The following is a 13,056-nucleotide window of genomic DNA, read 5'->3' as shown; positions in this document are numbered from 1 at the left end:
TTCTTGTGACACATGGTTTCATTGAATCCCAGCAGCACCAGTGAGTCACCTCTGACTCATGATAACCCATGTGTGTCAAGGTAGAACTGTGCTCCATGGGGGCTTCAATGGCTAAGTTTTCAGAAGTAGATCTCCAGCCCTATCTTCTATGACACCTGTGGGTGGATCTTTTGGTTCCTAGCAGAGCACTACCCAGGGACTCTCATTCAGCAGCTGGGAGAGGAATAAGGGCAGAGAGATCAGGCCTTTTGCTGTGGTTGCCAATGCAGGATTTGCACCTTGCTCTACCCAGAGGCCTCCCATCTTGGCACTGTGCCTGAGCGAGCCCCCACCCTACCCACACTGCTGGCCTTACTCGGGAAGTAAGTGGCTGGCCCCCAGCTGCTCCACGAAGGCAGAGAATGCCTCCTTCTCCTCGGTGTCAGCCTCCTCCAGTGCTGGGAAGCTGTCAGCTGCCGATCCTCGCTTGGAGGACAAAGGCCTTCTTCTGCGGAGCCTGTGGGTGCTCAGGTTGGAGCCAAAGATGCTCTCTGTGGACAGAGGGGGACAGAGGGAAGAATCCCATACCTGCCACCCTGCCCTTGGGGGAAGTAATTATACCTGTATTGCTCACATTTATACAAGATCACATTCATTCACTCTTCAGCTCAACCTTGGGAGTCTACTCAAGATAAGTACCATGTCCATCGTACAGGTAAGAATCTGAAGCTCAGAGAAGCCGAGCAACTTGCCAGAAGTCATGTGGGTCTCAGGGAAGTGCATTCCAAGTAGAGAGACATATAGGTGAGACCAAGGCATACCGGAGGGGGTGAGGACACTGAGTAAGACCAAGAGGTATTGGCCCTGCAGGCCCTGGTAAGGGGGTTGGATGTTTTCTGTGGGCAATGGAATGTCCTTGGCATGGTAGGTATGACTGAATTCAGGGGCATTTCCTCCTGATCATTTCTCCCTACCTGTTCCACTCTTAGCTCTCATCCACTAAAGCTGGAGCAGCTACCTCTTGGGGTGAGCCCAATAAGCAAATGCAGATTTCTGGCTCCTTCCGTGCAGACCCCTAAGTTTTTGGAGGTTCCAGAGGACTTTATGGGCATTGAAGGCTGAATGGTGCTTTGCAGGGCCCCTTCAGAAGACAATACACCTCTTGGCCCCTGGGCCTTAGGTGTTCCCCTAGAGGAACCAGATTTCATGACCTTGGTCTTCTAGGTCTTGTTGGGTCTGTCTTAGGAATAGGTGCTGGTGGCTCTGCCCAGTGGAACACAGGGTCTGGGAAGCCCCTAAAATCACTACTAGTTGGCATGGAACCTGTTCCTACTCATGACAATCCCATGTAGGTCAGAAGTGAACTGCACGCCATAGGGTTTTCAATGGCTGAGTTTTCAGAAGTAGAGCACCAATCATTTCTTCTGGGTAAACATGAACCTCCAGCCATTTAGTTAGCAGGCAAAACCATGAAATTGTTTGTCCCACCCAGGGTCCAATGACTTGAGGGCACCTGATTTGAGGGGAAATCCTACCTTCTAAATATCAGTCTCCTAAATCCCTCCTTATGCTCTGGGATTCCCTTAAGCAAAAGCATAATGTGACCACCCTCCCACAGAAATAAGGACAATGGTCTCAGGAAGGAGGGGTGTTTAACCTTTCACCCTAGATAAGTCTTTTGTTGGGGAGAAGGTAAGAGTGGTGTCAGAAAACAAGAGTGGAGGCCTTGTGGAGGACGAGGGCAGTTCAAGGGAGCCACCAACCAATGAACCACCCTGAAAGGAAAGTCTGGGAGTCTCATGGCCCAGCTCAGCTTGTAGCTGCCTTCCCAGGATCTCTGCAATAATCCTGTTATCATCCATGCTGTAAACTGCTCTTAGGTGTAGTGAAGGTTCCTGGCTGTTTAAGAAATTACTGAGTCCTTTCTGGCCAGTCCAGCCCAGGTTTGGATAGGTACACTTTGTGGGACATCTAGCTGTGCAGGAAGTCCCAGAGGCCTTCCCAAAAGAGACATACTGAGCCCAGAGCTGAATTCATCAAGGGAGAGGCGACCCTTCCGCTCCATGTCCACCCAGTCGAAGATCATCTCTGGCTCCTCCTCACTGCCCAGGAAGCTGAACTTTGCCACCTGGAAGGAAGGGGTGAGTTAAGTGGCTGTTTCCACTTAGACAGTTCTAGATAACACTCATAAAAGGAAGGTGTTTATCTTCAACCATCTCTCTAGCTTCTCTCTACCCAGTTTTAGAGTCTCCCTCATAACCTGACCCAAAGTTTACCTTTGAGGTTCCCAACCTCATCCAAGGCAGCCACTCAGCAGAAATGGCCCTCAAACCTTTTCCTTCCTCCCATCCAATATTAAAACCTATCTGTTCTGTCAGTTTGTCATACTGTGGTGGCTTGCATGTTGCTGTTATGCTGGAAGATATGCCACCGGTTTATTAAATACCAGCAGGGTCACCATGGTGGACAGGTTTCAGCTGAGCGTCCAGGCGAAGACAGACTAGAAAGGAGAGGCAGACTGCTTCTGAATATTTAGCCACTGAATACCTAATGCGTAGCAGTAGAACACGGTCAGACAGCACCACAATTTTGAATATTGCAACATGAATCGTACGAGAATATTGTCAGATACAGTGTCAGAACACGAGCCTCTCAGATTGGAAGACACTCAAAATATGACTGGGGAAGAACTGCCTCCGCTAAGTAGAGCTGACCATGATGACTCATTGCGTAAAGCGTTCAGAACCTTCATTTGCTGATGAGGTGATGAGGAACAGCACAAAATGAGGAGAAACAGCTGTAAACATCTATTGATAATCAGAACATGAATGTACAAAGTATGGAGCTAGGAAAATTGAAAGTTGTCAAAAATGAAATGAATAGCATAATGATAGATATCCTAGGCATTAGTAAGCTGAAACAAACTGGTATTGGCCATTTTGAATCTGACAATCATTTGGTTTATTATGCCAGAATGATAAATTAAAGAGGAATGGCATCATATTCATCATCAAAAAGAACATTTCAAGATTTATCTTGAAGTACAACGCTGTCTGTGGTAGGATAATACCGATGTGCCTACAAGGAAGACCGGTTAATACCACTATTATTCAAATTTATGCACCAATCATTAAAGTTAGTGATGATGAAATTGAAGAATTCTACCAACTTATAGTCTGAAATTGATCAAACATGCAAACAAGATGTACTGATAATTACTGATAATTGTAATGCAAAGGTTGAAAACAAAGAGGAGGAATCAGTAGTTGGTAAATATGGCCTTGGTGACAGTAACAATGCTGGAGATCATGTGATAGAATTTTGCAAGACCAACAACTTTTTCATTGCAAACACCCTTTTTAAACAATGTAAGTGATGGTGTATACACCAGATGGCATATACAGAAATCAAATTGACTACGTCTATGGGTAGAGAGGGTAGAAAGCTCCACATTATGAACTAAAATAAGGCTAAGGCACACTGTGGAACAGGCCAATAATTGCTCATATGCAAATTCAGGCTGAAGCTTAAGAAAATTGTTTTTTAATCCATAAGAACCAAAATTTGATCACAAATATTCCCACCTAAATTTAGAGATCATCTCAAGAACAGATTTGATGCATTAGAAACTAATGACATAAGACCAGAAGACTTGTGGGAAAACATCAAGAATATCATACAGGAAGAAGGTCATTCATTAAGAAGACAAGAAAGAAAGAAAAGACCAACATGGATTCCAGAAGAGACTCTGAAACTTGCTCTCCAGTGTACAAATGCTAAATGGCCCAATGGAATAAACCAATGGAAGAAATAATGAAGTAAAAGAGTCGAAGAAGACAAAGTCAAGTATTATAATGAAATGCACAAAAACCTGGAGGTAGAAAAACAAAAGGTAAGAACATGTTCAGCATTTCTCAAGCTGAAAGAACAGAAACAAAAATTCAACCCTCGACCTGCAATATTGAAGTCTATATGGGCGTTGTGGGTTAATGCACTGGACTGCAAGGTCAGCAGTTCAAGCTCACCAGCTACTCCTTGGAAACCCTATACAGGATTGCTATGAGTTGGAACCAGCTTGATGGTATTTGACAACAACAACAATACATGGACAAAATATTGAATGATACAGAAAGTATCAAAAGAAGATGGGAGGAATAAACAGAGTCACTGTACCAAAAAGAAACAGACAATGTTCAACCATTTCAAGAGATAGCCTAGGATCAAAAGCCAATGATACTGAAGGAAGAAGTCCAAGGTGCACTGAAGATATTGACAAAGAACAAGGCAACACTGGAGGCACTCACTCATCTATGCCAAGAAATTTGGAAGACAGTTACCAGGCCAACTGATTGGAAGAGATCCATATTTGTGCCCATTCCAAAGAGAGGTGACTCAATGGAATGCGGAAACCATCAGACAAGATAAACATTCAAGAAGCTCAACGAACCCCAGGAAGGATAGACCTCAAAAGAAAATCACCTAGACATATCATAATCAAGCTCTCCAAAATCAAAGATAAGGAGACACTCCTGAAAGCAGCTAGGGAAAACTGAAATGTTACATACAAAGGCAAGCAAGTCATATTAAGCTCGGATCTCTCAGCAGAAACCATGCAAGCAAAAAGGCAATGGGGAGACATACATAAAACCCTGAAAGCAAAAAAACTGCCAACCAAGAATTCTTTATCCAGCAAAGTTACCAATCAAATATGATGGTGTAATCAAAACATTCCAAGATAAACAGAAGCTAAGGGATTTTGCTAAAACCAACCCTGTGCTACAAAACAGCCTAAAGGGAGTGCTGTGGACTGAGAACCAACAAGAACAGACAACAACTAGAGATTGACATACGTGGCAACACCTCCCAGAACTAAGTTGACAGAAGGAAGAGTCAAGAACAGAACAAAACTATAAGAACAAACTCAGAGAATCTGGGAGGTCAGTCTTTGATCAAAACTATCACAATGTAAAAGAAGGTAAACACATAGGAACAGAGATCCCGATGGTGAGAAGGTCAGGTAGATTACAGGATAAAGTAGACTGTACTAGATGGAGGTAAAAGTTAATGGCCTATAAGATAACCTCAAAGAATGATTGTGAGAATAATATAGGACAGGACAGTGTTTTGTTCTGTTGGGCATAAAGTTGGTATGAGTCAGAAATGACCTGATGGCACTTAACAACAATGATATCTATCCTGAATCCCCTCCCTTTAGTACACGATAAAGTATAGCAGCTAATATTCCCCAGACTATGTTCATTGGTATCCCAAAACTGTCTGAAACTTGAAAATAAGACAAAAAGGTGGACCATACATCTTTTCAACACTATACAGGTCAATGACCACCAAACATTTTCTAGACTAATGGACTGTACATAGTTAATCTCATTGTTTCCTACTAATTAAAAGTCCCAGACTAAATGAAGCCACATATTAACACACAGATTTTTGTTCAGGAGGGATGCAAATATTTTTTTCTGTCTGATGGAACACATAGTTCAAAAGATTTAGGTCCTGTTGGTTGGACATTAATCAGAAGCCCTGGTGTGGTAAGTTAAGTTTGAGGCTGCTAACGATAGACTTCTTTATGGATTCTCCCACGGAACAGCTGGTGACTTTGAACTGTTGGCCTTTCAGTTAGCAGCCTAAGATCAGATCTTAAGCTTTAAAAATTAATAAAATAGAAATTCCAGGACACTTAACTCTCTCTATTTATTTAAAAGCACACCATGATTATAAGGACATCATAGGAAAAATTGTCCGGTGATTAGAGAGACTCAGCCTTTATATCTAGGCAAATTGCAATTAATATAAACATTTTAGTTATTGCATGCTTTATGGTAAGGACTTGGAGATTTCTCCCTCCCTTTGCTATCCAGAATGCTATGTTCTTATCTTCAGGGGAAATGCTGATAGCGTAGTAGATTACCAGCTCAGCTTCTAACTTTAAGATCAGCAGTTCGAATCTACGAGTTGCCCCACAGGAGAAATCTGAGGCTTTCTGGTCCCATAAATATTTACAGCCTCAGAAACCCTACACAGGGTCACAACTCAGTGGCACACAACCACCACTGATCAAATGCTTATTAAATAGTTATGTACTGTTTCTGATAAAGATTCTTTTTTCTCACCTCCATTCTGATCTTATTCACTATTGGAATAACCACGACCTTTCAGTCTTGTTGTTAAATATGTTTGTGCTTTCTCATAATTACCTGAAAGGAGCCCAGGTAGTACAATGGTTAAGCGCTCAGCTACTAACCTAAAGGTTAGAGGTCGGAACCTACACAGTGACTCTGCCAGAGAACATTCTGGCAATCTGCTCCCATAAGGATTACAGCGTAGCAAACCCTTATGGGCAGTTCTACTCGGTCACATGGGGTCACTGAGAGTTGGAATCAACTTGAGGGTACCCGACAACAACATACTCTGTTATAAGCTGCAGCTCAAAGTCTGGTGGCAAAGGATAGTCCTGGAATAGTTCTGAATTATTGATGCTTTACTTGGCTACAGACTTCCAAACTGACTTTTCATAGACATCTCTAGAACAAGCTAGTGGACTGGGTCAGGATTTCCAGGGGCCTTTGAGTCCAAAAGCTGACAACACGCCCAAGTTCCAACGGAACAAGAAGGAATTACATGGGACTGGATGACCAGGAGTCCAGAAGGGTCTCTAATTGTGGTTATTTCTTTGGAATGTAGTCATTATTATATTTTACTATGAAGAAATCTCTGTCTTCGTGGGTTTTCTCTAACTTAATGTGGTTTATGCTTTTATAAACTGAAGTTAAACATTTAAAATAGTATGTGAATCTTACTGATCCCCTTAGAATTCAGAAATGAATACTTTTGTGGAGTTTCCTTGTTTTCCATGACAATGTAGTTTTCTGCACAAGATTCTACTGAGATCTAATTGAATAAATCAACTGTACAGCTAAGACCCTGCTTAAAGTGTCATATTGGAGGATGGTTCTCATTTAATCAGGTGTGCTGAACCCACTATAAGGAACATACATGGAGCAAACACATGCAAAGTCCTCCTAGGAAGCTGGCCTGGAACAAAATGATAAGGAAGGTCCCTTCTTGGCAGCGGGGGAGACCTTAGAAAAATCAAGGCTCTTAAGAAGAGAGAAAGGATAGACATCTCAGGTAAAATCTGATGGAGTTGTCTTAGACTTGGTGTCTTAGCCCTTAGAATAGTAGTAGGATGGCCGTTTGTCTAGGATAGCACAGCTTGCTTTAGCACTGAAAGTCCTGCATCCCAGAAACACCTGTGTTCCTGGGCAAAATGGGAAAACTGTTTACTCTAGATAGAAGAGCAGCTAATAGAGGTTTTAAAAGTCCAGCCTAATTTTGTGCCTGAAAGTTCATTATCAAGAAATGAAAAGACAATCTACAGAATGGGAGGAAATATTTGCAAATCATATATCTGATGAAGAGTACAACTTCCAGAATATATAAAGAACTCCTACAAATCAACAATAAAAAGACAACTTCATTTCAAAATGGTCAAAGAATTTGGATATACATTTCTCTTAAGAAGATATGTTGTTGTTTAGTGCCGTTGAGTCAGTTCCAACCCACAACCACCCTGTTAGAATTTTCGTGGAGCGGCTGGTAAGCTTGAACCACTGACCTTGTGGTTTAAACTGACTTTGCAGTCCAGTGCACCAGGAAGATACACAAGTGACCAATAAACACATGAAAAGATGCTCAATATCAGTAGTCATTAAGGAAACATAAATTAAAACCACAATGAGATACTACTTCTTACCTATGAGGATAGTTATAAAAAGTGGAAAATCATAAACGTTGGTGAGGATGTGATGTGTGGCACTTGGAACGCTTGTCCATTGCTGGTGGGATTATAAAATGGTATAACTGCTGTGGAAAGAATTTAGTAATTCCTCAAAATGTTAAACATAAAATTACCATATGACCCAGCAATTCTGCTCCTAGGTTGTTGTTGTTGTTAAGTGCCGTCAAGTCGGTTCCGACCCATAGCGACCCTGTACAGGGTTTCCAAGGGTGTAAATCTTTACGGGAGTAGAAAGCCTCATCTTTCTCCCGCGGAGCGGCTGGTAGTTTCGAACCGCTGACCTTAAGGTTTGCAGCCCGATTCGTAACCACTACGCTACCAGAGCTCCTTAACTAAGGCAGATATTTATACACCATTATTCACAATAGCATTATTCACAAAATTAAAACTGAAAGCACCCCAAGTGTCCATCAACAGTAACTGAATAAACATATACATACAGTGAAATATTACTCAACCATAAAAATGAACTATGTTCTGACAGGTACCACAACATGGATGACCTTGAAAACATTGTGCTAAATAAAAGAGCTTGACACAAAAGGATAAGTATTTTACGATTCCACTTATATGAAATATCTAGAATAGGCAGATTCAAAGAGACAGAAAATTGATTAGAACTAACTAGAGGTTTGGACGGAGAGGGAGATGGGGAGTTCTTGCTTAAAAGGAGGCAGAGTTTCTGTTTGGGATGATGATAAAAATTTGAAAATAGATAGTGGTTATGGCTGCATAGCAATGCAAATATAATTTATATCCCTGAATTGTTTATGTAAAAATGGCAAATTTCATGTTAGACATATTTGTCCCAAAAAAATGACATAAGAAGAAACACTTCAGCCAAAGATTTCATTTAAAAACTTCTCCACAGAAGCAAAAGTGATTCAACATTGTAGGAGTTCAGATTCGCAGGGCAAACTCAAGGAGACCCCGTACGTTTAACTTCCATTCTCATTACACCTTTGGAAATAATCGAGCCAAACAAAGTGAGTTTTGAAAAGTGTTTTCTTTATAACAAGAATAAACTTTGGAGATTATTTGTGATCATATAATAATCATTTAAAACTTGCAAACAAGTTCGAATGAATGGCAGACAGCACAGCCTCCAAAGTTATGCAGGGCCAGAAGCCACCCACGCATTGTCTAGACCAGAGGGGTGGACATAGTTCATCTCATTGTTTACATTTAATTAAAAGCCCTAGACTCACTGAAGTTACTCAATAACTTAGAGTTTTTGTCTGTGAGAGATGAAAATAGTACTTGTCTAATAGATTTATGACCTGTTGAATATTAACCATTTCCCAAATTTTTTAAATTGAGGCATCTGGTAGCGTAGTGGTTACGAATCGGGCTGCGAACTGCAAGGACAGCAGTTCGAAACTACCAGCTGTTCTGCGGGAGAAAGATGAGGTGTTCTGCTCCCGTAAAGATTTACAGCCTTGGAAACCCTGTACAGGGTCGCTATGAGTTGGAACCGACTCCACGGCACATAACAGCAACAACAACATATAACTATATTTGGAGTCCTGGTGTGGCACTTTAGGATCAGCCCTGGACTGCTACACAAGGTTGGTAGTTCAAACCTACCAGTCACTCCTTAGAAACCTAATACAGGATCGCTATGAGTCAGAATTGACTCGACAGCCTTAATAACTACATACATGTAACAATCTGTTTGCCTTTTCAACATTTTTTCACATGTACAGTTCAGTGGCATTAGTTATGTTTTCATGTTGTTCAGGAACTCTGGTGGTACAGTGAGTTAAGCATTGTCCTACTAACCAGTAGTTTGAACCCACCAGCTGCTTCCGGAAGAAAGATGGGACTGTCTGCTTCTAAAAAGATTCAGTCTGAGAAGTCACATGGTCCTTCTTGTTGCTGTTAGGTGCTGTTCCGATGAGTTCGTTCCAACTCATAGCTACACTATGTCAACAGAACAAAACACTGCTCGTTACCCTGGTGCTCACTGTTGCTGTCACTGTGCCAAGTGACATTGGAGAGCTTCCTCTTTTTCACTGACCCTCTACTGTACCTAGCTTGATGTCCTTCTCCATAGACTGGTCCCTCCTGATAATATGTCCGAAGCATGAGAGACAAAGTCTTGCCATACTGGCTTCTAAGGAGCATTCTGACTGTATTTCTTTCAACACTGATTTTTTTTCTTCTGGCAGTTCATGGTACTTTTAATAGTCTTCTCCAATACCATAACTCCAATGCATAAATTCTTCTATGATCTTCCTTTCTCACTGTTCAACTTTCACTTGCATATGTAGCTACTGAAAATACCATGACTTTGGTCAGGTACACTTTAGTCCTCAACCTGACATCATCACTCTTGAACACTTTAAAGAGATCTTGTGCAACAAATTTTCCTAAAGCAATACATCATTTGATTTCTTGACTGCTGCTTCCATGAATGTTGATAGTGGATCCAAGCAAAATGAAGTCTTTAACAATCTTTCAATCATTCCTCTACTTATCATGATGTTATTTATTGGTCCAGTGGTGAGGATTTTTGTATTCTTTACATTAAATTGCTGCCCATATTGAAGGCTGTGATCTTTGATCTTCATCAGTAAGTATTTTAAGTTCTTTTTGCTTTCAGCAAGCAAGTTTGTATTATCTGCATATCTGAGGTTGTTAATAAGTCTTCCTCCAATCCTGATGCCACGTTCTTCTTCCTGTAATTCAGCTTCTTGGGTTATTTGCTCAGCATACAGACTGGATAAGTATGGCAAAAGAATAAAACCCTGGCACACACCTTTCCTAATTTTAAACCATTCAGTGTCCCTTTGTTCTGTTGGAACAACTGTTTCTTGGTCTATGTATAGAGTCCTTACGAGCACAGTTAAGTGTCCCAGAACTCATTTTCTGCAATTTGTCCATAGCTTGTCATGATCCACACAGTCAAAAACTTTTGCACAGTCAATAAAGCACAGGCAACCATCTTCCTAATATTCTCTACTTTTAGCCAAGATCCATCTGACGTCAGTAATGATAGCCCTCATTCCTCATCCTCATCTGAACTTGGTGCAGTTCCTTATCAATGTACTGTTGTTGTAGTCATTTTTTAATTATCTTTAGCAACACTTTATTTGCATGTGATATTAATAATGTTGTCCGAAGATTACTGCATTCCATTGGGTCACCTCTCTTTGGAATGGGCACAAATATGGATCTCTTCCAATCAGTTGGCCAGGTAGCTGTCCTCCAAATGTCTTGGCATAGATGCATGAGTGCCTCCAGTTCTGTATCAGTTTATTACAAGATTTCAATTTGCATTCTATGAATTTCCCAGTCCTTGTTCTTTGCTGATGTCTTCAGTGCACCTTGGACTTTTTCCTTCAGTACCATTGGCTCTTGATGCTATCTCTTGAAATGTTTAAGCATCATCCATTTCTTTTTGGCACAGTGACTCTATGTTTCTTTTATTTCTTTTGATGTTTTGTGCATCATTCAATAATTTACTCAGAGAATTCTTCAATATTGCAAGTCAAGGTTGAATTTTTTGCCCCAGTTCTTTCAGCTTGAGAAATGTTGAGCATGTTCTTTCCTTTTGGTTTCCTAACTCCAGGTCTTTGCACATTTCATTAAAATACTTGATTTTTTCGTCTTGAGTTGCCCTTTGAAATTTTATGTTCAGCTCTTTTACTTTCTCATTTCTTCTGTTTGCTTTGGCATCTCTATGCTGGAGAGCAAGTTTTAGTGTCTCTTCTGACATCCATTTTGGTCTTTTCCTTCTTTTGTATTTTTAGTGATCTTTTGCTTTCTTGATGTCATTCCGCAACTTTTTTGATCCTAATTCATTAGCATCTAATACATCAGATCTGTTCTTCATATGATTTCTAAATTCAGGTGGGATATGTTCAAGGTCAAATTTTGGCTCTTATTGACTTGTTTTAATTTTCTTCAGTTTCAGCCTGAGCTTGCATATCAGCAATTGATGGTCTGTTCCACAGTCTGCCTGGCCTATGAGACTCCAGTGGCTCACATGGGTCCCTTTGCATTGAGGATGGATGCAGGAGAAGTTAGTCTTGGTGTTTCAGTGAAATGTTTTGTCATTGACATAGTTTGATTTCCAGGGTTCTGGTTAGGCATTGAGCTGTTAACTTCAAGGCTGGTGGTTCAAACCCACCAGTCGTTCCCCAGAAGAAAGATGAGGTTGTCTGCTCCCATAAATATTTATAGTTTTGAAAACCCTAAGGAACCCTATTCTGTCCTATAGGGTCACTGTGTGTGGAAGTGGGTTCGATTTTGCATTTTGGACTGCTCCCTTATTTCAACTTTTTTGCTCAATGAGCCTAAATTTTTACTATTAGTTAAGTTACTTCTTTGATTTAAAATCCTTTCTGTGGTTAAAATGCAAATGTTTCTGGAAGTAGGCAACATGAAAAGCTTTGCCAGTCATTTGCATGTTAGTATAAAAAAGTTGTTGGCCTTTTCTAAGGGCATCAAGAGAGAGAAGAGAGGGCAGACAAATCATGCCTTCTGGAATAGGGAATTTCAGAAGGTTCCATAAAAGGGGATATAGGGCCAAGATGGGGCCCTGGGCTCACCGTCATATCCTCGCGGGTAACAAAGCCCCTCTCCTTGGCACCACAGTCCTGGAAAAAGTTATGTAGTTCTGCTTGGAAGGACCAGGATTCTGGCTCTGGGGCCGAGGAGGCATCCTGGCCATCAGCTGGCTCTCGTGTCTGCCGGCGGCGGCTAGAGCCCAGCTTCCGGCCTTTTCGGGAAACTCTCTGTCCACTCTCCATGGTGCCTTGGTCCTGGGGACAGACAAAAGGTAAGGTGGCACTGGGCCACTGAATACAGTTACTGTCTGCTTAAAACTTTTCCTGGCTCCCCATAATCACTGGAAGAAAACCCACCTTCGTCAGTGAAGCTTTGCCTGATCATCCCTGTGACCTCATCTTAGACTCCACTCTGGTAGCGTAGTGGTAATGAATAGGGCTGTGAACCGCAAGATCAGCAGTTCGAAACTACCAGCGGTTCCGCGGGAGAAAGATGAGGCGTTCTGCTCCCGTAAAGATTTACAGCCTCGGAAACCCTGTACAGGGTCGCTATGAGTCGGAACCGACTCCACGGCACTTAACAACAACACTGGCCTCCAGCCCCTCTTGCTCTGGCTTTTGGTCCTTTCTGTTCCTTCTGCCTGAAATGGCTTTTCCTGAGCTGTCCACGTGACTCATGCCCTCACTTTCTTCAGTCATCCACTCAAATGCCCCAGACCTTCTTTGATCACTAGATACAGTACT

The 13,056-nt window shown here is 41.6% G+C and overlaps 1 protein-coding gene across 1 annotated transcript in view; it reads right to left on the bottom strand.

Annotated features, from left to right (window-relative positions):
• RAB44 (RAB44, member RAS oncogene family) overlaps positions 1 to 12,555 on the bottom strand; it is a 28,511-nt gene extending 15,956 nt beyond the window's left edge. Inside the window, exons 1-3 of the mRNA XM_006860572.1 lie at positions 12,355 to 12,555; positions 1,996 to 2,107; positions 356 to 530 (exon numbers count right to left, since the gene is read on the bottom strand). Coding sequence (XP_006860634.1) covers positions 356 to 530; positions 1,996 to 2,107; positions 12,355 to 12,555 — 488 coding nt within the window. The remainder of the gene's footprint in view (positions 1 to 355; positions 531 to 1,995; positions 2,108 to 12,354) is intronic.
• Positions 12,556 to 13,056: the final 501 nt, after the last annotated feature.

This window comes from Chrysochloris asiatica, unplaced genomic scaffold (genome assembly GCF_000296735.1).
Source record: "Chrysochloris asiatica unplaced genomic scaffold, ChrAsi1.0 scaffold00038, whole genome shotgun sequence".
NCBI classification, from domain to species: Eukaryota; Metazoa; Chordata; class Mammalia; order Afrosoricida; family Chrysochloridae; genus Chrysochloris; species Chrysochloris asiatica.
The sequence above is the reverse complement of the archived record's forward strand: the minus strand, read 5'-3'. Positions and strand labels throughout refer to the sequence as shown.